The sequence below is a fragment of the Vanessa tameamea genome, chromosome Z (genome assembly GCF_037043105.1).
Source record: "Vanessa tameamea isolate UH-Manoa-2023 chromosome Z, ilVanTame1 primary haplotype, whole genome shotgun sequence".
Lineage (NCBI taxonomy): Eukaryota > Metazoa > Arthropoda > Insecta > Lepidoptera > Nymphalidae > Vanessa > Vanessa tameamea.
The window spans coordinates 8,013,904-8,040,611 of NC_087341.1; the positions used below are offsets into that span (position 1 = coordinate 8,013,904).

The following is a 26,708-nucleotide window of genomic DNA, read 5'->3' on the forward strand; positions in this document are numbered from 1 at the left end:
TATTTTATATCATTTCTAAATTTTATTATTATATTTTTATACTCGTAAACAATAAAAGATAAATAAAAGTCAGATTCAAATTAACCACCTTGATACCCTAGTTACCAGTATTATATCCAACCAGTTTTATGAAGTAACTTATATTGATCGTATTTTTCAAATTGTTAACAAATTTGCTTCTTCACCTTATTTTAAGCACAATACGTTAAATACTTATGTAAACACAATATGTTAACTGCGTATTAAATATATACTTCGAATATTTATTATGAAATTAACGATTTTTTTTACTAACTTTTTTAGGGTACAAAAGAGTTTTTATAATATATTTTCATAACAATATACAATTTAACCAATAATTTGTTTTACCAAAATACTAATTTGGATTACCTACCCACCTATAGTTATAGAATACATACAAACATTCATGCCCACATACGCTTACGCGCACTCATATCCAAACAAGGGATTTAATAAAATCTGACTCAGATCACTGGAATTTGCACAAGTTCCAGTGATTCATGACAGTAAGGAAAATAATTCAACGTCTACCCTTAATTTTTCTGTTTTAGGGAAAAAATAGGTTATTTAGTTTACTGTATTTCCAACATATAAAACATTTTCATAAATAAATACTCCGCCATTTTCCGACTCAATCGATTCTTTGAAATATAAAAAAGATGTGTTACTGTTTTAATTTGAAAGGTCAAAAATGTGAAACACAATTCCACAATTATTATATTAATAGATATTCCTACTAATATATTCTATACGTACCATTGGTTTTATGCGCTCGAGTTTATGAAGTGACGTCGTGTAGCGTGTACGATCTGTTTAATTTACTCTTAGAATAATAAGGTAATATGTAATAATAATAATTAAATTCAATATTTTCAACTTAAAAGTGGAGGAAATAAAAGAACCTTTTTTTTGAAAAAATATTTATTGTAATTAAGCAAATATAACACACTTAAATTAATTGAAAAGTGCATTTTGGAATATAAAAAAATCACTTGTTACTTGTAATTGGTTAATAAATAAAAGTTCACATTTAGGTTGTATATTGTATTTTGCAAACATACATACATAAATACTGAGAATAGGCTCATTAATATTCTCGACTACAAATATGCCTCCCCATTGTAAACAGAAACGAATGAATTCTTTTTTCAAAATTAAAACTTAATGTTCCTTTTGCTTCCACTAACTTTAAGCAAAGACATAAGTAGCATTATGTTTATATTTGTTTATGTGATTCCCAACTATTTTATTAGAGTTGTTATTAATTGTCTTGGTTAGACAAACATATCATGTTACCTAAAACATGAAAAATGTTTGTATATTTCTACCAGAATCTGCAGGTTAAAACAAATGAAACTAAATATTATACCCCATGCCTAGTATGCGTACCAAATAAATAACATAAGTAAATTATGATAGCAGTTCAATGATTATTTTAAAAATAACATGATTTAAAACTCCCCGATGTCCTAGTTTTTGTTTTGTATGATTTGAAAACAATATATACTTTATATTTTGAAAAAAAGCAATTTTACGGTAAAAGAACATTGAACGAAAGTACAATAACAATATGTAACACGTCATCGACTTAAAATATCTTTGGATTTTCAGCAATTAGGGGAATATTTTTATCATAAATACATATATCCCCTAGTGGGTACTTGACCTATGACATTTATAACAATACCAACTTATTACTATATATAGACATCTAGATATTATTATAAAAAACTTTAGAATATAATATTACTCTATCAGTTAAACAACATTCAGACATTTGCTATAAGCACGATTATCAAAAACAGAATTATTAAAGGTTGTTCTACTTTTAAATTAAAGAACACTTGCACACGCGCGCTAACAGGCCCTCATTAAATTAATTATCTGTGGCAGTAATTCGGATTAAAACCTAATGACGATAGATGGTAAAAAGTTAAAAGCTTTATAACATTAAAAAGACTCGGTGTTGAAAAACTACTATTATCATTTGTATTCTACAAATGATAACAGTAGTCTTGCTACAGGTTCAAATGTTTCAATGAGATGTGTTTTTATGCGTATGCACAAATATTAGTACTTATAATTTAACATTGTAAAATGTAAACAACAAATTTCACGACATTTATCATTTCAATATAAATGAGAAATAACATTCATCAATATACAGGTAAGACAATTTTATTAAATAAGTATACTTTTCTAGTTACCATTATAAAATACCACTAACTCTGTATTTTTTGGCGCTTCGCAGCAGTTTTCTACTTGGACGACAAGTCAAAATTGACACGTACAATCAGAGCAGAGAATTGAAACATATCTAAACTATTTACAGCTAAATGACGCTCTATATCGCAATGTAAGTAACGCGAAAATACGCAAAACATCTATATATTAAATAAACGTCTCGAAATGTAGATAAATCACTATACAGTGAAACAAATCTCAACGCTACGTTTCAGGTCAAAAGCACGCTAGTCCGCGTTCCATTTCGCAAATCTGACTGATTCTTGTAAAATGTCGCATCCATTGAACTAGTCAGGAAAACCTATCTACGTATATACATTCTCTGCTCAAAGAGAGACTGACATTACACCTTAATTTTTTTACAACTAGTTGAACCAATTTTAACAAATATACAATTTACAATATAACTTTTAATTATAAAGCTATAATTTAATGATGAGGTAAGCTACAAATAGCATTTTTGGTGTGTCTTAAGGCCACGAAATGCCATATAACTGTAGCCATGCTTTGTACATACTACATGTTTATATACACATATTATAGTTAACCTATATACTTTAAAATACAATTATTTCATCAACATGCCTTTTTTTAATGTATATTTATTTCTATCCTTAAAGTAGATTTTTTTTTTCTATATATCATTTACTTTACAATCAATGATCGAAATCGTTTATAGATCCATCACTCAAATGACGAAAAGTCAACTCAAAAGATTGCGAGTAATCATCAAAACAGAAATCGATGTATATGACAATATCTTACAGTCAGTCTACGTGTATACTAATTAATATAATATTAAAATGTAATTGTCCCCTATTTACGAGTAACTGTACATACCGTTCGTATATATACATAAAATGAAAGAACCCTTAAGAAATTTATTTTAATTCTGTACATCGTTCATACATTTCATGTTCAGTACAGTTAAGAATAACTCATTTTGAGTGAATCCATATAATTTTTTTAAATAAAGCTATAAATACGGAAGAACATCTTTTGATTAGTCAACTTTATTACTTCATTGTACGTTGATAAAATAGTCGTCATTTATTATAGTAACATATTTAAATCTTACGCACCGAAAGGTCCTTAAGTGTTAAAAGAACCGAGTTCGAAATAATTGCGGAAGTCAAGTTAAAATATCTCTAGTATAGAACAATATCGCTTCCCGCCATCGGTACGATTATATCTTTTAAACTATGCAAAGGATTTTAATGCCGTTTTCATGAATGAGCAGTGATTCAAGAAGTTTATATGTGAGGTATTATACATTCATATTATAGTAGAGGAAAGTCCAGAATTACAACTTTCCTAACCGGAAAAATACAAAAAAAAATCGTTTTGTCTGTACTGCAATCCAAGTTATAGACCCATATTGTAACCGTGTGCTACCAGGCCGATAGTTGATTGTGAATAAACTATGCTTTGATAATTGATTAATATGATCGTCGCAAATTTATAAGTAACGTTGAGTTTTGATCGTACAAAATTCAAAGTTTCCGCGGTCAGAAACTAATATAATGACTATGATATACGACATTCAACTGTTAAGTAAATTACGATCGTCTATTATTAGACAGTCAGGAAATTAATGTTAAATACTGTTATGTTGGGCGATACGAAACCTGACACGCATCAATACATTACATTAGGAAAACGTAATTGTAAAAAATGAGAATTACTTATAGATAAAATTCTTACATTATTTTGACATAAATATCAAAACTAATAATAACGAAAAAAAAACAGACATGTCATGACATACGTTTTAACAAATTCGGGAAAAAATGTACCATTAAAAACAAAAACCAACGAGACTTATGATTAGTCAATTACAAAATTAATAGTTAACAAAATGTTAGTATCTTTTTTGTGTCGTCACATTGTCGGCTAACAGAGATGGTCGAAGAGCTCATAACAAACATTACACGGATTCCCTCAAATTCATACCGTCATTATGACTAGTTACTTTGAGTAAATCAGCGAAAATGCCGTTACGTTTGAGTCTTTATTGTTTACCAAATAGTAAAAATTTATCATAAAATATATTATAATTAATGTATTTTTTATTAATCTCTATATATATTCAGTAAATGAAAATTCACTTACAACAATGACAAACAAAAACTGATATAAAATACGTTTTCAAAAATCTGAATAGTTTCTATTTCGTTGATAAATGAACGAAGTATAGATATTGTATTATGAGGGATCGAGATCTTTGTCGTTTTAAACAGCAGAAAATTCAAATAAACATAATATTCATCCAATATTTTTGACAAAATATAAACCTCAATTGAAAAAAAAAAAAAAATTTGTTATGAAATATGCCAAAGATAAAAAACCATCTTATTTAAACACGTGCGCAAATGCCTGCGTAAGCCTTCAATAAGTACTGATTTAGTAACATTTACTAACGTTATTATAAATAGAAAATTCACCGCGGATGTCGCTAGAAATTAGATATCGTCTATTGATGCAAGTTGAGTAATAAATGTAAACTGTGACGTTTTTAATTGAGCCGATATCAATTCAGTGACAGTTCAAAGAATATTTTATCAATGTTACGACATGTCATAATAAAAAAATAAATTCCAAGACAAACTTTATTGAAGGAATTCATTGTTAACCTTTAACGTTTTATGGAACTATTCCAAAACGGAGTTCAATTAATATCAAATATATTATCAAATAAGATCAAAGATTGAATACTAACAAATTGACACTTTATAGGAAACGTAATGATTGCCGTTTAGCCTTGTTCCGTATCTACTGACACAACGATCCATTTAAGTTTCAAACGAAATATAATCGGCATCATAATCGATTTACATAAAGTCGTAGAAATTGGCTCTCATTTACGATTAAACAGAGGATTAATTAGGATACTTTTATTTTTTGTCAGTAATAGTCGCGAATCGCGATGGAATCATAACCGTTATAGGTTAGTAGAATTGACGCCCCCCCCCCCCCTCTTGCCTGTATGTGTCTGTACATTTTGAACGCGATATTCATTAATCGTTATTAGTACGGTCGTCATGTTCGTCATGTCTAATCCGTGATTAGAAACAGTACTATATAACAGTATGAGTGTTTTATATTTAAAATATAATGGGTTAGAAAACCAGTGGTTAGGATCTTTACATTAAATAAATCAATCTGATTTGTGATGTCTCCTCTGTCTCGTCTTTATTTTATTTATTCCTTTACATAAGTAAACTGAACGTAAGCCCTAGAAACAGATATGAAAAGATATTATTAGATATATATTATTAGCTCAAAAGCAGATATGACGAAATTATATATATTCGTTATCAATTTCAATGTTTCAATTGTCAACTCAACGTTACACATGGCGGCGGACGGGGTCATAAACGTTTCTTATACAAATATATTTTCGATAATGTCTACCATGTGCGCAAATCGTACGAACATTTTTTGCTCTCAAGTACCAAAACCAAATGAAGTCACCAATAATATTTAAAAACATAATAATCTTGACGAATTGATCTTGATTTCTTATTTGAATTTACGCACAGCTGGACATCAAAGACACGGAAGAAACCAAGGAGTATAGATTTGTTCACTCGCGTTAAATTATCGTCGTGCTTTAACAAATATAATTTAATTTGTTAATTTTTTTGTTTTTTTTTTTCTTGCATGGGTCATCTCACGCTCACTAAGAAATCGTAAGTACGACCGTCACTCATATTAATGCACGCCAATAATTTAGCGTGGAACGCCTTCGTGCGCCTTCGTTAGTGAATGGATCTATAGTAAATAATTATATTTCACAGCCAAACACACTAAGATAATTCGTTTACAATAAATAGATAATAAATTGCTTATCTTATTTCTATATTGCTGCTTCATTTAAAAACATAAGTCATGATCATATGACATTGTTAATTTATCGTCGGTCAAATTTTAAAAAGGAAGAAAAAGACACAGAAAACATAAAATCAAATAGATTTAATACACTTGTTGATATGATGTCCAGTAGAGGATAAAAATGATATTCATTATGGAAGATGTATTAATACTACTAAAACAAGAGAATTATAGTGAACACTTAATTCTCTTGTTATACCTCACTTTGTTTCAAACGATTTTATAGTACCGTTTTGAAAAATTATACCATTTATTTATTACAGTTAAATATAAATAAAATTTGAACATTGTTATAAAACTACTGTTAAAAGATGACATCAAATTAATCACAATTTCATTGTCATCAATTAATTTTCATTTTGTCATTCTATAATATTGTAAATGCGTATCGAATTGATCTCCTCTGATTGTTAGTGATATAAAATTTAAAAGTAAATTAAGTTAAAATAAAATTGATATGGATTGTAAGATTTCAGTCGAACTTGAAAGCTAGTTTCGTGTTACCATGTTAAATTTACTTAAAACCTCACATATTAACCGTTGGCTTTTATATAATAATGTCAAATTATATTCATTGACGCGAACCAATTACACTGCAAAATATCAAACGCATTTTTTTAAATCAAAATAATAATCATTAGGTTACCTTTTCACAAAAACATTTATGGCAAGACTTAGTTTCATTTAACCATTTCATTGACAATATATCAACTTAACGATGTAAGAGTTTAGCACATAAGATAGAAATCATTTTTATAATAGTCATAGTGGTATAGACAACATTTTATATCATTTAAATGTTAAGTTGTACCAAAGTTTATAAATAAAGGAAGATTTAAGTCATATTAATAATTCTAAATACCTGTATTCCAACAAAATTAGGAAGCTCACTTCTGTTATATACAACAAACGCACAGAGCGTTCAAAAGTTATAATCTTTTTGTTAAATTATTCCCAGCCTATATACATGAAAAAGACTTTTTCAGAGGACTCTATTATTATACATGACTTAACAATGTTTAACCAAATATTGGGTAACAGTATTTCAAATAACCTGAACAAGCAAAGTCAATTATTTTACACATATAACCCAACAGAACATATTTTATTTTATAAATAGTAGACCTATTTATATATAACTTAATAACATTTAACCCAATATAGGTTAACACAATTTTAAATAACCCATAGATAAATGGTTACTTCTTTAATTACTGCAGTCATTTCAAATAATTAAATTTACAACTTACACCGTTTCATTCCTGTAATAAGTACCAACCATATTATCAACACTTCCCGATGAAATATTTACGATTAACTGTACACTTTCTATAAAATTATTCAACTAAGTAGTTTTCGTTTTAAACGTTTGCATCAATTATTGATTTTATCAGTTTAACCCGAAAGATTGTGATCTTATCATACACGCTTGATCACTGATTCTTGTCGAGATTGCGCTGGAAAAAAAAACAAGTAATTATTTAATGAGTGAACATACAAGCATCATTGATTGAACTAATGAAAAATAATATTAGCCGACCTAAGTATCCTATGTATATTAAATGGTCTAATTTTACACAATTTAAATGATTTTTAATATGCAACAAAACTAGCTTGAATTGATTTAACAAATCTGTTCCAAATTTTTATATATTTACTAGCATAGTTTATTTATTTATATATTATGTATCTGGCTCGATAAATTTAGTAGCATAGTTTATTTATTGATTTATATATAATGCATCTGGCTCAAGGGACCAATAATTATGTAACAATACAAGGGTTTTTTAAAAAAAGGATGTAATGTTAAGCCTTTTATATCATATAATTAGAAATCATATTTACCAGGTGCTGTATACTATTGATGTTGACTCTCGACGATGAGCATAATCGACTGGTGCTGTTGAGAGTCAGTGTGAATAGCGGGAACAGAGCGAAGACATTCAATCTGATGAGATGCCCAGTCCTTCTTTTGGCAATATGTTGAACAATACGGCGTTCTTCTACAGAGAGAACACTCCGCCGAAGCTTCACGGTTGCAATTTGCACACTGAAATCATTTTAATCAATAAAACTAGATGCCAGACAATTCAATTTCATGTACTCACAAAAATAACTCATATTCTACAATCTCATTTTAAACCCAATTTGATACATATTGAGTTAGCCAATTGTTTCTACAGTAGAAGTATTGTTTGTTAAGAATGGCTTTATTTTTCTATTAATCATTATCCAAAGTTAATTGAGTCGTTTAAAATATTGATTTGTAAAAAAAACTTTAGGTTGTTGACCTCTTTATGTTCAATCTTTGATAATTATATTCGTTACATTAAAAATTCAAAATCCGATATATGATTTTCCTCTAACTCCTACATAGCTATAATATATAAAAGTTAGCAATGCTTTCTAAATTCCTCTCTTGAAATGTACAATAGTATTATCTGGATATTCCTCAATCATCATCCAAATTTATATAAGTACAGTGGAATCCGTTTATAATGACATCGAAGGGAATTGACAAACACGTCATAATAAGCGAACGTCATACAAAGCGTTTTGTAAAAATATATATATACCTATATATTTTGCACGTCATATGTATATACGACACATGTATGTATGTACTATATTTTAATGTAAGTAATCTGTAATTTTGTCTGCTTTTGTTTTTTCATTTGTAATAACAGTCTCTAATACTATTGTGTATAGAAGATTATAATAAATATATAATTATCATTTTCAATATTGCTATGAACAAATCTGCAGACGATCTTTGAGTGACAATTACTTACTCAGATTAAAAACAATGAGCCAGGTGCCGAACGTCACCGGGAACATTACCGAAGGTGTAAAGAATCATGTCGGCCACTATAACCGGACACAATTTTTTAAAAATATGTCATAATAAGCGAACTGTCACTATAAGGAAAGTCATTATATCCGACTTTTTTACAAATAATTTTATATGAGAACCAAACTTCATAGTGTAATTACGTCATTATAAACGGTTAGTCAATATAAACGGAGTCATAATAAACGGATTCTATTGTATATGCTTGTCATACAGCTTAGATTTCTTATTTTTGGTTTGTTTAGTTTTTGGAGAATAATGATAATTATGCCAATCTTAGTTTCTTTATTCAGAGATAATCTTGTTGGTCTAGTATGCTATAAGGTCATATCCTGTTCTTCCTGCCTACTAACTAAATTCTCTATAACAATCCCCATTTTGGTTTGAAATGTTACCACTCCTGTTCCTCGTAAAGCACACAAAGCTATTGGTACTGGTCCCAAACTATTCAGTTATGCCGGATTGTGGTTCCATTGGATTATGAGAACAAACATAGAGTTCACTAGTGTTTGCGCTGTTATATCTCCTGCGCAGTGTAGCTGTGGTCGAAAGCTGTCAGGAGAACTTCGTCAAATCAGTCCCCTAGTTTTAACTAAAATATTTCACACTGATGCAGAGGATATAATTGGTAAGAATGTAGACTGTTTGGTAATAACTAACAACCACCTAGTCAATATCACTCATTAGACCACTAAAGAAAATAAGTTTTTTAAAAATAAAGTCACAAGAGATAAATATGAAATCTTGTGATACTAATGAAACTATATCAGTTACCTTATGTTAAAATTATTTACCCATTGGATACTAATATATTTAAGGAATTATGCTTTTTTTTTATAAAATACTACAAAAATATGAATCTCTTTATAATTTTAATATGATTAGCAATTAATTACACTTAGTGCTAAGGTAGAAACAAGCAGCTAACTCAATCAAACTTCATCAGCTTTAAATAAGCTCTTTTTATTTTGTGCTATGTGTGCTATCATTCAAATGCAGAATTGCCAAAGTGAAAAAGAAATGTAGATACCTGAAATACCTTTTTAGACTCCGACTCATCAACATTATGCAAAGACACTTGCTCAGCCTCCACATGTGCATCTACACTTGCAGCAAGTATAGCAGATGTACGCTCTTGTTCCAGGCGCTCTAATTGCCTAGTGCTTACTACTCTTACATCTTCAACACATTGTTTGAATTCACTAGATAGCCGAGTTAAATTCTGCCCAATATCTTCCAGCCGCTTTAATACTTTGTTCATGTCCGGTAAAACTACAAATTCATTGTTTCTTATAGTACATATTACGCAGAATAAATATAAATTATTATGATTTATGTGATAAAATAACATGAATATGCATAAACACAGTTTTTTCTCAATAGTAATACAAAATGTTAACATAATTTGCCAATATTTTGCAGACAGTAAATTCAGTAGTAACAGCATCGAATTATGCTACAAAAAACAGTATTTGATGCAATCAATATTTTTTACTATGTTTTCAGTGGCAGATAATTATATCTGTAGATATTAATCTAAGAGATAGATTGCCACTATAGAGGTTATACATAAACGATGTTTATTAACTTTAGAATCCTAACATTCAATGAATCTAAAGTTATTGAATATGAAATAACATAACTTTAGAAATTAATTGTATATATAGTTAAACAGGCTATTTAACCTTACATTTATATTTATACTAGCTACCCAATGACACAGGTAACTTGCATTTGCATGACTAGAGTTAGGGTACACATAAAAAGTTTTTTATATAGAAGGACACACAGAAAGATGTTTCTTCAAAATTTCTTGTTATTTTTAGACAGGAACCTTCGCATGGCATACACAGAACAACTTAACAAGTTTTACCACCACAAATGGTTTTATTTATATTAAAGATGATAAATTTACTCACAAAGCAATTATGATAACATGGCACTAATAAAATTTTAATCTTATAATTTACTATTTAGGCATTTTCATTAAAAAATTAATATATACACCAACAAAATAATTAATAAAAGATCTGCCAGGCTGCCAATTTGCTTTAGCGAATATAAATATAATTTTTGATTTAACCTTTGGGAACCCTTTCCATACAGTGTATGAAAGATCGAATTATGTGTAATGATATAAAATATGTAGACCTTGATCTGAGATATAAGCTATCACTATATTGAGTTATAGTATTGTAATTAATTTGATTCAAATCTTATTGTTGGGTTTTAACAAACATATAGAGTATAAACATATATATATAGGGTTATTATATGGAGACAAATGGAATATATTTTATACTATGTAATAGGTATCATGATTAATTATCTAAAAGATATTTATGAATGTTGCAAGTTTTAACAAAACATTACATAATATAATAAACTCTACTTTAGTTTAATTAATACTTACAGGCATTTATTACTTATATGACATATTAAATTAACATCATGTTGCAAAGCAAATTACTGTCGCATAGGTTGTCTTGTACAATACATTAGATGTCAATTATTGCCACAATATGTAAAAAATAATTTTTGAAAATCGCATCGTCATTTAGTAGGCACTATGTATTTATTATTATTTTAAAATAAAATCATTTTTCATAATAAAATAAATTAATCTATGCCATATACATACTACTACCTGAACCAGAGGATTTACCTGCCCGAGATTTATAAAACTTTATACATAGCAGACAAGGTGCAAACCAACAATGTGGTTGTTGGTTTGCACCATCATACTCCAAAAAGTAGCCAATGTCCTACCCCAGGAATCAAACTATCTTCTTGCAAAATCTCATCTAAATTGGTTCAACTGTTTAAGTATAAAGATGTAACAGACAGTGTTACTTTCCCATTTACAATATTTGTATAGATAGTCACCATGCTATTTATTTCAATTTCATTACAAGATTTTAAATTAAAATCGCTTAGACAGATGTAATGTATAAACAAAAACAGTTTGTTTAAAATAAAAATAACTCTTTGAAGCATAAAGACCTGTCATCCTAATAGAGGAAATATTTAATGCAGTAATAATATATGAATTCAATATATAATCATTCACTTTTAAGTTTAAACATTGCATAAAATAAAAAAAATGATAATCGCATCCATGTTATGGTAAGTAAAAAAGAGAAACATGTGTAATGTATAAAGTTTAGATATATTACCTGGTATAGGGTCCGGATTTGCTTCTGGACTGGCTAGCAGGTGATAATCTGTATTTGTTTCTAACCCTTCAGCAATTGACTGCCAAGCTTCTTTGGAATGGCTGTTGCTGCTTGACTGATGTATATTATCAACTTCAGCATCACTGATAGTTTCCAGTTTTACTTTTGCTTTTTTTTCATCATTTCCTACAAAATATTCATTTTTTATATCAAATTAAAAGTTACATTTAAAATATCTATAATAAAATATAATTAAATATTCATACCATCCTGATTATTTCTTCTTTTCCTTTTATAAGGTGTAAAAAGCCTTATTGGTCCCATTGCTAAAATAAAGAATTTTATTTCATAAAAAATTGAAATTTTATTTTGTTAATACATCATTTAAGTATTTCTTTCAATGGCATTTAAAATATTAACTGAATTATTTTCTATTACATGAAATTACTAAACCAAATAAAAATTATAATCTTGCTCATGCTAATTACCAGTTTGATCATCACAACAGGCTCCACATGTGCAACTTGTTGCATGAGGAGTTAGTATACCCTCATCAATTAATGCTTGTATACTCCTGCCTCCAAACCTTATTGATCGTTTCCAATCTTTACTTGAAGCTCGACCACAGAGAGCCTCAAACTCACTTGGTGTATACCATTCCATCCCATATCGAATACATCTGCCTCTACCTCCAGAACCTAATCTCTGTTTGTGAAGTTCTGCTGAAGTATTTTTACATCTTACAGGGAGAACAGGCATATTCGCCGTATCGACCCATGATCGAGTACTAGTCGACCTACTTGTGGTAGAATTGGATGTTGTTTCGTGATCTTTTTGTTCACGTATGGGTGGTGGCGAAGGAGTATTCTGAATAACTATATGGGTCGGTTTTATGTCTTCAGGTACTGATCCACCTGATATGAAACCATTATCCACGCATATCATAGGCTTAAAGTGCTGCAGCTGGTCGGATGTGATTACGTTAAAGGTAGTGCCTGTAATAAGAGTACCGACTGGTAAAGATACGGGTACTGTAACAACTCCATTGGTATCACTCGAACGTCGAACCGTTTTTATTCCTGCAGACAAAACAGAACTGCCTTCAGAACACTCGGCATTGCGCTCGGCTGCTGTCGACAAGGGATCGGCGTCGTTTACTTCGGTAATGTCCGGCATAACGACGTTGTCCGAACTTCTATTCTCCGCCATCGCTTTTTTCCGCCCACCCCTGAAAGCCCCGTCGCGTAGTGACCGAATTTTGGAACAATCACATCAATATTTTTGCAAAAAAGATCAATAATGTGTGTTGAAAATATTCTTCATTCTACTTCGTTCCGCCATGATAAGAATGACGCGGAGATGATGGCGGCTTATTTAAAATTTAAGACTTTTTAGGAAATAATATATAGTATTGACAACCGACCTTCTCGTTAATTGTAATTAGAATATTTTTTTCTCTAAAGTAATATTTACATTCTAATGATATTAGATTAAAACATTATTAGAATTGGAAATACTTTTTTTTCACTATTTTCTTATTCGGGTTACCCTATAACCCTACACAGTATTTTAGTACCTACATTTAGTTAATTTGATTTTATAAATGTGTTTGGATAATATTTTCATATAAGAAATTAAATTTATAAAACATTAAAGTAGATAATTATTATTTCGTTTAACCTTATTTAGTTATATTATTATGTAACAGGATTCTTTCTTTTGAAAATATGTAAAATGTTTAAATTGAGTATATTACATATTTTATTATACTGACAACATTATCACCTTCCTAATCTATAGTTCTGAACTTTTTTATTTAATTTTATTGGATTGTGACTATGAGTCAATTTCACAGCCAAAGATTAGAAAAAATCTCTGCTCTAACGATGATATTTATTTGTTACATTATTATTATTGTATTCGATTAAGCACTTGAAATATATTATTATAATAGGCGATATGTATTTAAGCTTAAGTAAACAATATATGGTATTTACCAAATTAACTAATCTCCGACTAAGATCACCTTCGTGGAAAGGAGACTGGTTGCTAATTGTGTAGGCCTGCTTTAAGCAAGTCTCGGTGTTCTCATTAGCTCAACTTTGATAGTTTATTTATTTAACGCGCTTTGAAGAGATTTGCTAGAATTGTTTGTTTGTTTGAATTTAACTTGTTTATTTTTATCGATTTTAAATTTTCAATTTAATTATATTTTTAACATGTGTACACTTGGCTCAATTTATTGATTTTTTGTTTCAGTTACGCAATATTATACGACCAAATCAAAAATAACAGTCGGGTAACACTTACACAAGGCATATAACGTGACATCCTCTTTTTATACTTTTGCCTCATTTTCTTGCTCACAGTGCTTCCGTTGTTGTCTAAATTCTTTCAAACACTACTCAGAATAAAGGAGGGAAATATTAAAACATTTGTATTTTTATTTGCAAAGATTATTCCTACTGTTCATTGGTTTATGTTATTACATACCCGAAGCGTGTTTTATCCTTATATTTAAATATTAGTGTTTTTGTTGCATTGTTATACGCAAGATTTAAATTATGGAAGAAATACGATCTAAACAGAGGTCTATACAAAATGCAGCTCATCATATTGCTTTAGAATGTATTCACCCACAGGTATGTTAATTTTTGAAATTAAGTCAAAAAAATAATTGAAAAATGTTTATCTTCATTATAAAAACTAAGTTCAATTGTATTTTACTTATATATGGCAATTATTAAGTTTATGTGCAAAATAGTATAATTACACCAAAACCTCGTTGATATAATTTCGACCATTTAGAAACAAAAGTAAAATTTGTTTTTTCTGTTAATATACATGTATAAATAAATTTATTACAGACAGAATATCAATCTCAGTGCGATTTGTTTATCTATGTCTGTACCATTGGATTACACAGTCAACACATGGCTCGCCTTATCATGTACACCCTTATCCCTCTCCCGTACGCCTGCAACATGCCTTCCAAGCTCAACAAAGTCCTCAAATGTTTTACCCCAAAGGACTCAAGCCTCATATTGTGAGTATCAAACTATGCTTTTATTTTTATTTTCAGGTACTACCTAAATATAGACATATTTAAGTAGTCAAATCTTTGTGATAAGTTTTTTTAAGTGATAATATTGATGTATTTATTTATTCAACAGAAGACAACTACCATTATCTTTGGCATATACAGTTTTTATCACTCATTTAATTCTATTTTATAGGATTCAAGAGCCTTTGCAACACCAAGTGATAGTCCTATCTTGGGGAGAGCGCTCTGCCTCACACCTCGTGGAAGTCCCCTGCCTGGTCGAGTTTCTCATCTTAATGAAAAATTCCAAGACTCTCTCACCCTGAATTCTGATACAGATGCTTTAGTTGCTAAAATTAGTGCAATGTTTCCAACAGTTAGTGAAACACACATCAAGATTTTATTGAAAAAGTAAGTTTGTTAATTATAAGCTGATAACTAGTTCATACTGCTAATAATAGTAATGAGAAAAATAAATTGTAACATAACATTTCCTTCAGAAGTATCTAATGCTAACTATTCTATATTAGAAAAACATCTTAATAAACGTAATAAATAGAATACTAAAAATTCAAAAATATCTTAAAAAAATGTTTGATTTTATAAAATATATTTTTTAGGTATTACAATCGCGAAGCAGTCGTAATCAGTGCTTTACAAGTAGAAAAGCATCCAATAACAACACCTGGTCCATTGACCATGTCACCCTCTGCAACACGCTTACAAAAGGGAGCTATGGGTGTTTATTCAGCCTTACAATTGGCGAAAGGAGTTTCAGGATCGATGCATAGTTCCAATCACTTAACACCAATGACAGGAACGCCTCACGGTAAGATTTAGAATAATTATCACTAAAATTCTAATGTTACAATTAATTCTCATATAACTTTCAAGCAATCTTGTTTAAGGTTCACCATTGTTATTACGACCGGCATCAGGTGCTTCGAGTTATTACGTTACGGTAAAATCAATGGATGGTCCAGTGCAGTCAGCACCACGACATCAGTCTCCGAAAATGAAACTGAAGTAAGTGTTTAATAAAAAAAATTGATTGCCATGTTCTGGTTTATATATTTTTTTTTTTCGCACTTACAGGTACTTGAAAAGTGTCTTTCCTAAAGCTGAAGAAACACTAATCCTGGATGTCTTAGCCAATAAAGATAATAATGTCCAAAAGGCAAGTGAAGAACTTATTACTATGGGATTTACGAAGAAGGAAACTTTAATTAATCAACAAAAAAAGAAAGAGAAAGAGACACCACCTCCTCCAAAAAAAGTAGTCATTATGAAAACTTTAGAAGAAAAGAAAGAATGTAAGTGTACAAAATATTGATTTGTTGATTATATAATCCATATTTTATTATAAATGTAACTGTAAATCCATCTTACACTTATTATGGAGACCAATCACTGAACCGATTTTGATCAAATTTAATATGCGGTAAGCAAATTTAACACTGGGGATGGTAAAATAGTTGCAGCTTCAGCTAATTTATTATTATTGTAATTCTGTTGAAATTATGATTACAGTGAAACAAAAACTGCAAAAGAGGTATGACAAAGTAGCAGAAAGAGTTGTATCTATAGCACTAGAGAGTGTAGACTTCAATGAAGAGCGAGCTGAACAAATTTTAAATGCTGTTGTTCAAGAAGAAGACACACCTAAGATGACAAGACCTGTTGAATTAAAAGACATGAGGCGGCCTGAAATTGTGGATATGAAAAAAGGGTAAGACATATATATTGTCTTGTGTGATATCCTACTATTATAGTTGTTAGTGACAGAAACCATCACCAATTAAACAAATTACTAAATAAACCCACACTTATTAGTATAAGCTTAATTCTTGAGAAAAGTATTTTTAAAATTTGATTACATTTATATTTATGTACAGATTTATTGAATTAAAAATAAATATGATATAAATTTAAAAAAATGTTTCATCCTTGTATAACAAATACAACCTAATAGGCATAGATTTCTTTCGCAAAATATTAATTGATTTTACATATTAATAATACATACATATTTGATTTACATCACATCAACATTTACACAACTTGCACATCATATTTATATTGTACTTGATATTTTTACTTTTTTATACACAGATTTAAATTACACTAACTTGAATATACATTTACGTATAAAGGAATCACTGACCTGCAAAATTAATTGCCTTTTAAAGACATTCTTCTTATAAATAAATTATATTTAACTCAATGTAATATAACGTTTTTAATTTCGCAAAAATTAAATTAAAAAAACGCAATTTAAATTCTCTTAAATAAAATATGACTTCTATAATTGAATGCTTCTATTATTTAATCTATTCAATCAACACTTAATTTTATTCTGGGGATATTTGATTTTATATATATACCCAAATATATATATAAGTACATAAATGGGGTATACTTTTGTAGGTGAGTGTATTATATACAAACTGTAAACATGTAACATATAGCCTGCATCATAAACTAAAGCTATTCGACCCCTCTGCTTTTTAGCTTCTCATGTTATAAGAGCAGCATAATTATTCTAAAGTATGTGTAATATTTTATAACTTTAAATTTATTCTAAAAATATTTTTGGTTTAAAAATATTTGTGCAGCTCTTCTGTTATTCTGTTATACGGTGAGATTGGTTGTTGAATTACTGATTATTACATAATACATTTATGAAATATGTCAGCTGAAAGTCAGAGCTACATACGTCCCCCATACTCAATCTTGTAGGTTTTTTTGCAGAAAATCTTAAATAATATTTTCATTTAGCAATACTAAACTAATATAGTCAATTAGAATAAGATTGTCAGAAATTATAAATTTTTTTGAGTGACACATTTTACCTAATGTGCCATAAAGTACGTCAATGTACATCAATGGCAATCATCCACTTTTGTTGCGGTAAGAAACAGTTCCCCTTTAGAAATATATTTATACTAATCAAAAGTTCTCAGTAATATAAAAGACAACGAATTCATGCGCATAGAGCATTTTGGTTAAAATCGTACTGATCGAATTTCCGATCGATTCGAGCACCTTTTTAGGATTCTGTAACCAACGGATAAAAACGGGACCCTATTATTAAGACTTCGCTGTCTGTTTGTCCGCCTGTCTGTCACCAAGCTTTATCTCAAGAACCGCAATAGCTAGCTAGTTGAAATTTTCACAAATTATGTATTTCTGTTGCCGCTATAACAACAAATAACAACTAAAAATAAAATAAACATTTAAGCGGGGCTCGCATATGATAAACGCGATTTTTTTGCCCTTTTTTGCTCGATATAATCAATGGCAACAGGTAGGCACTTGAAATATTCACAAAATACTCTGTTGTATTTTTACTTTAATAATAAAATTAAAATAAAATCAATATTTAAGGCGAGCTCCCATACAAAAAAAATTTTGGCCGATTTCAATAAATGTGTGTATCTACTGTTGTTTACCTAGTCAATGATACGGTACCCTTCGCACAAGGCCGGTTTTATTGATTTAATTCTCCATGCAATAAAACGGCGGAATAATGAAGAACAACATATAAAAAGTGATCGAATCAGCCGAAAATTCGATCGGTCTTATCCCGTTATTGACCTTGCCCCAACTTACCCTAATCACCAGCGGCGGCCTTACCCATTGCGAGGCTCCGGGCGGTAGGTCTTTGCGAGGCCCCTTGTCCTCGGTGAAAAATATGTATGTGATTCGAAAGTAGGTCTGGTTGTTTGGTTTAGGTATTTGTTATGTTTGACGAGAAATGGTAAAGTTATACAAATAAATAAAATTTGTGAACTTTAAAAATATTTTACATCGAAAGAATTACAAAATTAACAAATAAAGAAATTATATTTTTTTAAATTGATGTTTTTGGCGTCTTCCTTAGACTAAAATCTTTTATTAAAGCATGGGCCGTGAACTATGCGATTAAAAAACCGATCTACAAGTGTTTCGAGGCGCGATTTTTAAGTAGTACATAATGATTTTTTTAATTATGTTCTGAATTAATGAATTAGTTAACTAACTTTATTTTAATTTACTGTTATTTTGTAACCTTAATAAATAATAAGGGATCAAAAACAAAAGTTTTAAATAAAAAAATCTATTTCAATTTTGCTTGGGTTTTTGCGCGAGGCCCCTGCAAGAGCGAGGCCCCGGGCAATTGCCCTGTTCGCCACCCCCTAAGGCCGCCGCTGCTAATCACACCCGATAGATAGAGGTTGGTGGAGTAGAGACTTTCACAGACAATAATTAAAGCTTTTATTCACGATTATACTTATGAGCATGACCAATCTCATCCCCCAACATCACTCATACTCACCCGACCATTCCGCGTCAGCGCGTGCGTCAGCCCGGTGGAGCCGGCGAGACCGACCGCCGCGCCCGTCGTGCGCCGTCTCAAGACGTGGACCGAGCATTTAAAGTACGTGCGTGCATGGTTAGACTCGACACGAGTTTGTCTTTGCTTGTTTTTAAAACGAAAAATATACAGGACCGGATTTAAAGGCCTGAAGTCCTGGCCCACCCATAAATCCGGCCCTGAGATTATAGGTAATATATCTGTTGTGTTCATGTTGTGTCCGTGTTAAACATTTTGAAGTACCTCACATAAAGCGGAACGGGGTACTTTAGTATCGTAGAGAAAAAAAAACATTTTTTTTAAATAATGTCTATAGTTATCTGTTCGCTTATATTTACTGAGATTTTTATTTTTTTGAATCGGTTATAAGTTTTTTTGATAATCGTTAAAATAGCGTAATGCTTTCATATTTAAATAAAGATTTAGACCTTGCTTTATTCTGAAAAGAGAAAACCACTATAATCTATTTGATTTAATTTGATATGGTGGTAAGTTATATCCTGTGATTTAATATTAGGCTCGGGATAGTAAGGAGATTTTAATATATAATTAAAAATAACACGTAGTGCATATGTATTGAAATAAATTTATAGATAGAGACTCGCCTCGTAAATATCTAACATGAGTCAACGCATCCTATTGTTTGCATGAAATATTAACGTGTTTAATACTTTTGGTAAACTCTTACCCAATACGAATAGTTCAATAAGGTCTGTGATAATACAACATATTGACACGACCGTTTCTATTTAAGAAGCTCGTTAAAGCTAAAATTTGGGTATATTATAGATTAGTGTAACGAGTTATATATTTTTGTTTAAGATTGTTGTTATTTGTGTGATTATAAAATTTGCTTCTATACTCTTTTCCATTTTGAAAGTCTTAATGGTCGAAGATTTTGTCTTTTTATTTATTGCCGTAGTTCTTCGAAATATAAACGTAAAATAATATCTGTAACTAAATTTTCTAGAGCTTTCTATGGAATTGGGTAGAGAAATGTGCATGATTTAATAAACTATTAAAATGAAATCGCTTTGAAATGTTTGACTTGATTAACATAAGTTTTCTCTTTAATAATGCATCATCATTGAAGTTGCTGCGTTGTACAGCAAAACCGTATATTGTATACAAAAAAAAAGTCGTATGTACTATTTTACAAAGCTATAAAGATCTGATGCGAGTGCCTATAGATTTTAGGGTTTGCACATTAGTAGCTAAGTAGGAGATGACTCTGGGGCCTTGGATCAGCCATATTCAACCTCTTTTGGGATATAATATGCTGAATCCGCATTTTTTAAATTGTTTATATGTATGTTAGCTTTGCAATTGGGTCTTAGAATTAATCATCACCCATAGATATTGGCGCTGTCAGAAATATTAATCGTCCCTTACATCGCTCACGTTAAATCAACTTCGGGGACGCATTTTTATGAGGAATGATTGATATTTCTCACAGTATCAATGTCTATGGACAGTTATGATTACTTATCATCCGGTGGTCTGTTTACCAGTCCGCCTACCAATGGAATAAAAAACAGCTTAAAATTTTGATTTCAGGTATTATATGTATTGTATTATATGTACTGGATTATATCAGATAGATTGACTTTCGCCCAACTTTCGACTGTTTGAAATTTGGAATGAGCCAGAATTCAAAGGGGCTTTATCCAACTAGACTCCTTTTTCTACCTTTAGTCGTATATAATATAAATATTTGTTTACTCGAAGCCTAGAACTTTATTGTCAGTTTTAATGTTAACTGATTCTAAGGAAACTTAAATAAGTTATTTGCTACTAAAATGTTATGATCGAATCAATTTTGTTTTTTTTTTGGAGGCCCATGGGTACCCATCTGCATTACCAATTTATTAGTTGACAATTATTTAGACTTCAATATGAACATCCGGTGCCTTTATATAAAATTTGCTTCTCCCTATCCTTCATAGAACTAGCCGTACAGAATACATTAACGTACAAGCAATAGTTAATTTAACCAAATAAAACTAGAACACGATGTACATAATACCCTATAGAAAAAAAAAATTAAGTAATTCACAAAAAGTTATTAATGTATTTACACATTATATACGATAGAAACTAGTCTCCCTATATTTGTCTTGCATTATTATTAGAAAGTAGAAAAAAGTAACATCACTAGGAATGGTCAGTCACCACATTCATTATCATTGTTTTTATTAGCAGTGTTAATATAATTTATTTCCTAATATTCCTATATAAACATATATCGTGTAACTGTATTTTTGTTTATACAGAATGTTGTTGTATAGATTTTTTTTGTAAAGATCTACTATATGTGGGATTTACAGAAAATCTTTGTTCGTTTGATAGTATATGTAATCCTGCTAATGTTACAGGCCTATTTTGAAGTCAAGCACTAATGTCGAGTCAAAGCATAAGTCCCAATATACAGTAGAAACCAGCGGACCTAATGCATCGCTTCGGCAAGGTCCTAAAGACAGCCTGCTATTGTAAGTATTTGTTATTCTAATCCTAACTTATATTATAAATTCGAAAGTGAGCTTATTGGTTACGATTTCATGTTAACTACTCAACTTATAATTAAATTTAGTATTCGTATCAAGTTAGTATAGTATAGTTATTTAGTACGTATCAAGTATAGTTATCAAGGGTATAGAAATACAAAGATAAAGGGTACCTAACACCTGCACCCAACAATACCAAAGTCACATAAGGAAACTAATCATTATATAATGAGTATAATTTTAAGTATTTATTACTGTGTAATGTACAGTGCGGCCAATTTATAGGTTATATATTTTATCATTTTCACCGCATCGTCATCACGCTAACACTGAGTAACACTGAGTACTTGAAGTGTCGTGGACTTTTCTAAAGAATGGTCTGTGAGGAACAAGTTATTCAAACATAGGTATTTTTCATATTTAACTTTATCGTTGTACAAAGTGTATAAGTGTACACATTTACTTGATAATAAACGTTAGCTACTTTGAATCAACATTATCATACATTAACAATTTTTTGTTAATTATATAATCGATACCGTCTCATCTATTGATGAAGACATATTAAAAATCTTCCCTAATTTCAGTAATGGTATCAGTATTTTTTTGCCGATTACGATTTTCGTTTTATAACCACAATTTAAAACTTTCTAGAGTGATTTTCATCGGTATGACACTTTGGTACGTGTTCGTTGTTACTTTCTAATACCTACTTCTACAACTAATATTTGATTTATAAATACATGTATATTTGTTTTATAAAATGATCGAACGAACGTTTGTTTTTAATTTTAACATTATATCTTTAACTAATATTAAGATTTTGTTTAATGTACCGTTTTAAAAGCCTACATTAAATTTATTTACTCTATTCTCAAATACCGAATATTTAAAAACAAATGTCAGTTGATCATGTATTAAAATAGACGTTTGTTCATATTGATTTCGTAAAATAGGGAGGACTATATGACATGGAATGGTCCTAACCCGGAACTCCGTTGTGGACCGATCGTAAAAGCAGATGGACCGGAACAGAAAGAGAAAACGTTTTCCCTAGCTCGCGGCTCTTTAGGCCTCGCCAGAGGACCAGCAGGCCTGGCTAAAGGATCAATATATCAGAAAGTGAACAAAAAATCAGCTAAAATGTAAGTAATATTAATATTTAAACTGTATGACATCTTTATTTGTTACATTTAAGAAAAAACGTCATCGTCAAAATCGTACCTACCCAATATTTTTGTATAAAACTTAACTTCTGCTACTAATATAGTAATAAATATGTCAAAACAACCAAATATTTCTATACCTTACAATGCATAGATTAGAATTTAGATTACTCCGATAACATTTTTAAAGCTAAACAAAACATCTTAAATATTATGTTAAACTATTGCTAGGAGTGGATAGTTTATGCTCAAGGAGGTAGTTGGCGTAATGTTTTTGACACAGTTTGACGAATGAAATTTCGTCAAAATATTCTATAAAGCTTTTTCCTGTCATGGACATAATTTTTTATGCCTGATAATTATAATAATCTCTTATCCAATCGAATAATGTGTCAAATGGACGCAAGAACAATAGCCATAGACGAATTAAAACAACGTCTAGAGATAATTCAGTGGTCTATAGTCTATTCCAACTACATATAATATGTAATAAACAACATTTGAATTGAAATAATTGGTCGAGAGCTTTAATAATTGTGGTATTCATTATGGACTTGTCGTTTAGAACATCGATGAAATGGTCATCGGAATTTTGGAGGTAAAATTAAAGGGGATATAAGTGGTTTAGTGGAGTAGTGTTGTATGATATTTAAGATATATTTATGAAGAGCTCTTAACAGTTTATAAAATAGCTGAGCTAGTACGAAATTGCATGGAATACTTAGAAAATGTTTGTTTATTTTAATTTTTTCTTCGATTGGAATAGGCTATAGATGTTTCGTTGATTTTCTTTATTTTAGCTTACAGTCTCATGAATTAAAGATTTAGATATATAAAGATTAAGATACCCTTATTTTATTATTTTACGCAGAAATGTAAATTAGACGTTGTATGGAAATGTTTGCCAGCTTTCTTCCGCCCCTTATAACGTTATTATAACGCTAATATCTATAATATAATGTACTTAATCATTATTTTAAAACACACGAGTTATTAATAAATAATTATATATACGGTTATCATATACTTAAATATTTTATTATTAGAACATAAAATAATAAAAATTATTTTCTCAGAATCGTGTAAAGGAACAGTGGATACGTCGTGAAGAATCATCTTGCAGCAAATATTGAATTTAGTAAGAATATATTTTCGTAAATTAATATTAGTACCGTTACTTAAAGTACAATGATCTCATAATATAACAAGATTTAACTCTTATACAGTTATTCTTTTCCAATCTTAGTGTAAGTGCAGTATTACAAGTAATCTATTTATTTTACTGATGTTTCATGTTATTTCCAAGTAATTTATTAAAGTTATAGTAATATTTGTATTAAACATACACCTTATATTGATTTCGTTATAGTTAAAGTATTTGTGACACGTTTAATTTTTATTTGTTAACAGTATTTTAAGTTATATAAATTAAGTAGTTTTTAAGATAAACTAAGGTTATGGGCAATTGTAATTGACTTTTTAACATTTAGAATAAGCAAGTTAAAATTAAACTCAAGGTTCGGTTTTAGACTATAAATGAAATATTCTAAAATGAAATTATCTAAAAGTGATATAATAAATGTGCAGTCTATACCTTGGGTAATTAATGTCAATATCGAATTGCATTTTTGCGTTCGTCCTCCGAGAATCCGTTGGAGGGTTTCATGAAGAGCATTCGTTTGTAAGCTCAGCAACCACATCATTACGTAATTGTTACAACTTTGAATGTAAGCTATATATAAACCTATTGTATTCAGTACGAACAGCGTGTATCATTTCTAATGTACTGTATTTTACTCGTTTGATACTGCCAAAATGACTAAATCAATGTGACACTCGTCAAAATTGATATTCGCGAATATTCCATAACATACCTTTGTTACAAGTGCGTTGTAATGTAATGCTTGAAGGTGATATGTGCCCTCCATCCTTGGCCTCTGTTCAGTATCGTGACACTGATGTAATGATTGTCCATAACACGCGAATGCTCTTTGTTGATATATAAATTACCATACAACCGGGTTTTAATATAGTAGATTTTATAATTAAATTTATAAAATATAACTCGTTATACTTCCATTCGAAAAACCGATAATAATATAAAATTATGCACTCGTGGAATTAGCACTGCCATTAGGATTATCGCACCGCACTTCCAAGATCAAGGAATATATAAAATTCGTGTCAAAATCGGCCGATTAGCTTCGAGATTTGGGATAATGTATAAGGAACCTTTCGTCTTTGCCTTAATTTCTTAGAGAATAAATAATATTAAGAATTATCGTAATAAATTAATTCCTAAAGTAATTAGTAGTATAGCGATATGTTCTTGTGAAATAAAAAACAAGTAGTCGCTGGTCCTCGTTAGATTTGTCTAATAGTCAGATAATACATGTACCTGTAGTCCATTTCAATTTTATATTAATTATATTAAAAGACGTATCTAAGTAAAGCATTAACATTTTTAAACTTATACATTTTTTGTAATATTTATGTTGAAAAAGACAGAGCTGAGGATTTAATGTTATTTATGTTTACGTTATGACTGTTTTTCTTGTGTTGTTTAGAAAATTAAATTGCTTAATTATTTTTGCAATTCGAATATGCATAAATAATTTAAAGTGAATTTGCGTAAGTTATAAATAAACCCATACCAATAAAAATTGTGCCAATACTTACAAAAACCATTGAAATATCGAGAACTGTTGCATTTGTGAACTGTTCAATTTGTTGAAATTTTTTTGTTTAAACTATACCAAAAGCCTTAAAAATAAAAAAGTGTAGAGTGTTATGTTTTTGGGAAATAAAAGTGTATTGGAATGAACTATATGTAGGTTTGGAGATTTGGACTTATTAAATTCCCTCCAAATTAATCGAATCTATATTTTCGAAATCTCTCGCTAGTTTTAAAAAAGCGTATTTATTTTTGTATGTAATATAAGGCACTATTTAATGATATTTGTTGTTAATAAGCTAGTTATATATTTATAATTCCGAAAATACCAGATTTTTAAGAAATGGTTGATGATTGTTTTTTCTAAGGAAATATCGTGTGAATATATTTCTACTTTTCTTTTTTTTAATGACAAGTATTAAATAATTCTTTATCGCGTCGGTATCTTATATAAACTTTTCGTGGGTTCTCCTTGGTAAATACATAAATATAAATGCAAAGAATATAGTAATTTAATATATTTGTTTTTTTACTTAGTCTAGTAAAAAGATGTTCACTATTAGATATTTCATATCAGTAGTGGACGTACCAAATAAAGATAAATTGTATTTGTAACAGTAATATGATTATTTTTTCAACATGTCACTTGATCTGAACGGAAAAAATGTATTTGTTAATTCCGTACTGAATTATTATTTTCTGTTTATCGTTATAAAAATAATTTCCTAATTCCATCCACTTCTTTAATAATCTGGTATTTACGAACTTTAGTTTACCA

The 26,708-nt window shown here is 29.7% G+C and overlaps 2 protein-coding genes across 6 annotated transcripts; one reads left to right on the plus strand and one right to left on the minus strand.

Annotated features, from left to right (window-relative positions):
- Window positions 1-6,736: 6,736 nt before the first annotated feature.
- Window positions 6,737-13,618, minus strand: LOC113401019 (deformed epidermal autoregulatory factor 1). Of its 2 annotated transcripts, none has more exons than XM_026640727.2 (6): window positions 12,675-13,618; window positions 12,453-12,512; window positions 12,187-12,372; window positions 10,041-10,282; window positions 8,005-8,209; window positions 6,737-7,616 (listed from the first exon to the last, which is right to left on the minus strand). In XM_026640727.2, the coding sequence occupies exons 1-5, from the start codon at window positions 13,393-13,395 to the stop codon at window positions 8,018-8,020; spliced, it is 1,401 nt and encodes a 466-aa protein (XP_026496512.1). In that variant the 5' UTR covers window positions 13,396-13,618; the 3' UTR covers window positions 6,737-7,616; window positions 8,005-8,017. The 2 variants fall into 2 exon arrangements, with proteins under 2 accessions (XP_026496512.1, XP_026496521.1); XM_026640736.2 differs by having other exon boundaries at window positions 6,738-7,616; window positions 10,050-10,282; window positions 12,675-13,616.
- A 936-nt stretch (window positions 13,619-14,554) lies between these two features.
- Window positions 14,555-24,534, plus strand: LOC113400997 (uncharacterized). Of its 4 annotated transcripts, none has more exons than XM_064220468.1 (11): window positions 14,555-14,828; window positions 15,113-15,232; window positions 15,423-15,640; window positions 15,850-16,058; window positions 16,168-16,255; window positions 16,325-16,542; window positions 16,760-16,958; window positions 19,566-19,649; window positions 21,962-22,075; window positions 23,047-23,235; window positions 24,333-24,534. In XM_064220468.1, exons 1-11 carry the CDS (start codon window positions 14,751-14,753, stop codon window positions 24,340-24,342), a joined length of 1,527 nt encoding a protein of 508 aa, XP_064076538.1. In that variant the 5' UTR covers window positions 14,555-14,750; the 3' UTR covers window positions 24,343-24,534. The 4 variants fall into 4 exon arrangements, with proteins under 4 accessions (XP_064076538.1, XP_026496494.1, XP_026496487.1 ...); XM_026640709.2 differs by having other exon boundaries at window positions 15,054-15,232; window positions 16,138-16,255; window positions 24,333-24,533; XM_026640702.2 differs by having other exon boundaries at window positions 16,138-16,255; window positions 24,333-24,533.
- Window positions 24,535-26,708: the final 2,174 nt, after the last annotated feature.

Coding starts and splice junctions, on each gene's coding strand:
- LOC113400997 (XM_026640702.2), top strand. CDS start 14,751: ATGGAAGAAATACGATCTAAACAGAGGTCTATACAAAATGCAGCTCAT. Junction 19,650..21,961: donor ACGTGGACCGAGCATTTAAA/GTACGTGCGTGC, acceptor CTAATGTTACAG/GCCTATTTTGAAGTCAAGCA. Junction 22,076..23,046: donor CCTAAAGACAGCCTGCTATT/GTAAGTATTTGT, acceptor TTCGTAAAATAG/GGAGGACTATATGACATGGA.
- LOC113401019 (XM_026640727.2), bottom strand. CDS start 13,395: ATGGCGGAGAATAGAAGTTCGGACAACGTCGTTATGCCGGACATTACC. Junction 12,513..12,674: donor CTGTTGTGATGATCAAACTG/GTAATTAGCATG, acceptor TCTTTATTTTAG/CAATGGGACCAATAAGGCTT. Junction 12,373..12,452: donor AAGAAGAAATAATCAGGATG/GTATGAATATTT, acceptor AATATTTTGTAG/GAAATGATGAAAAAAAAGCA.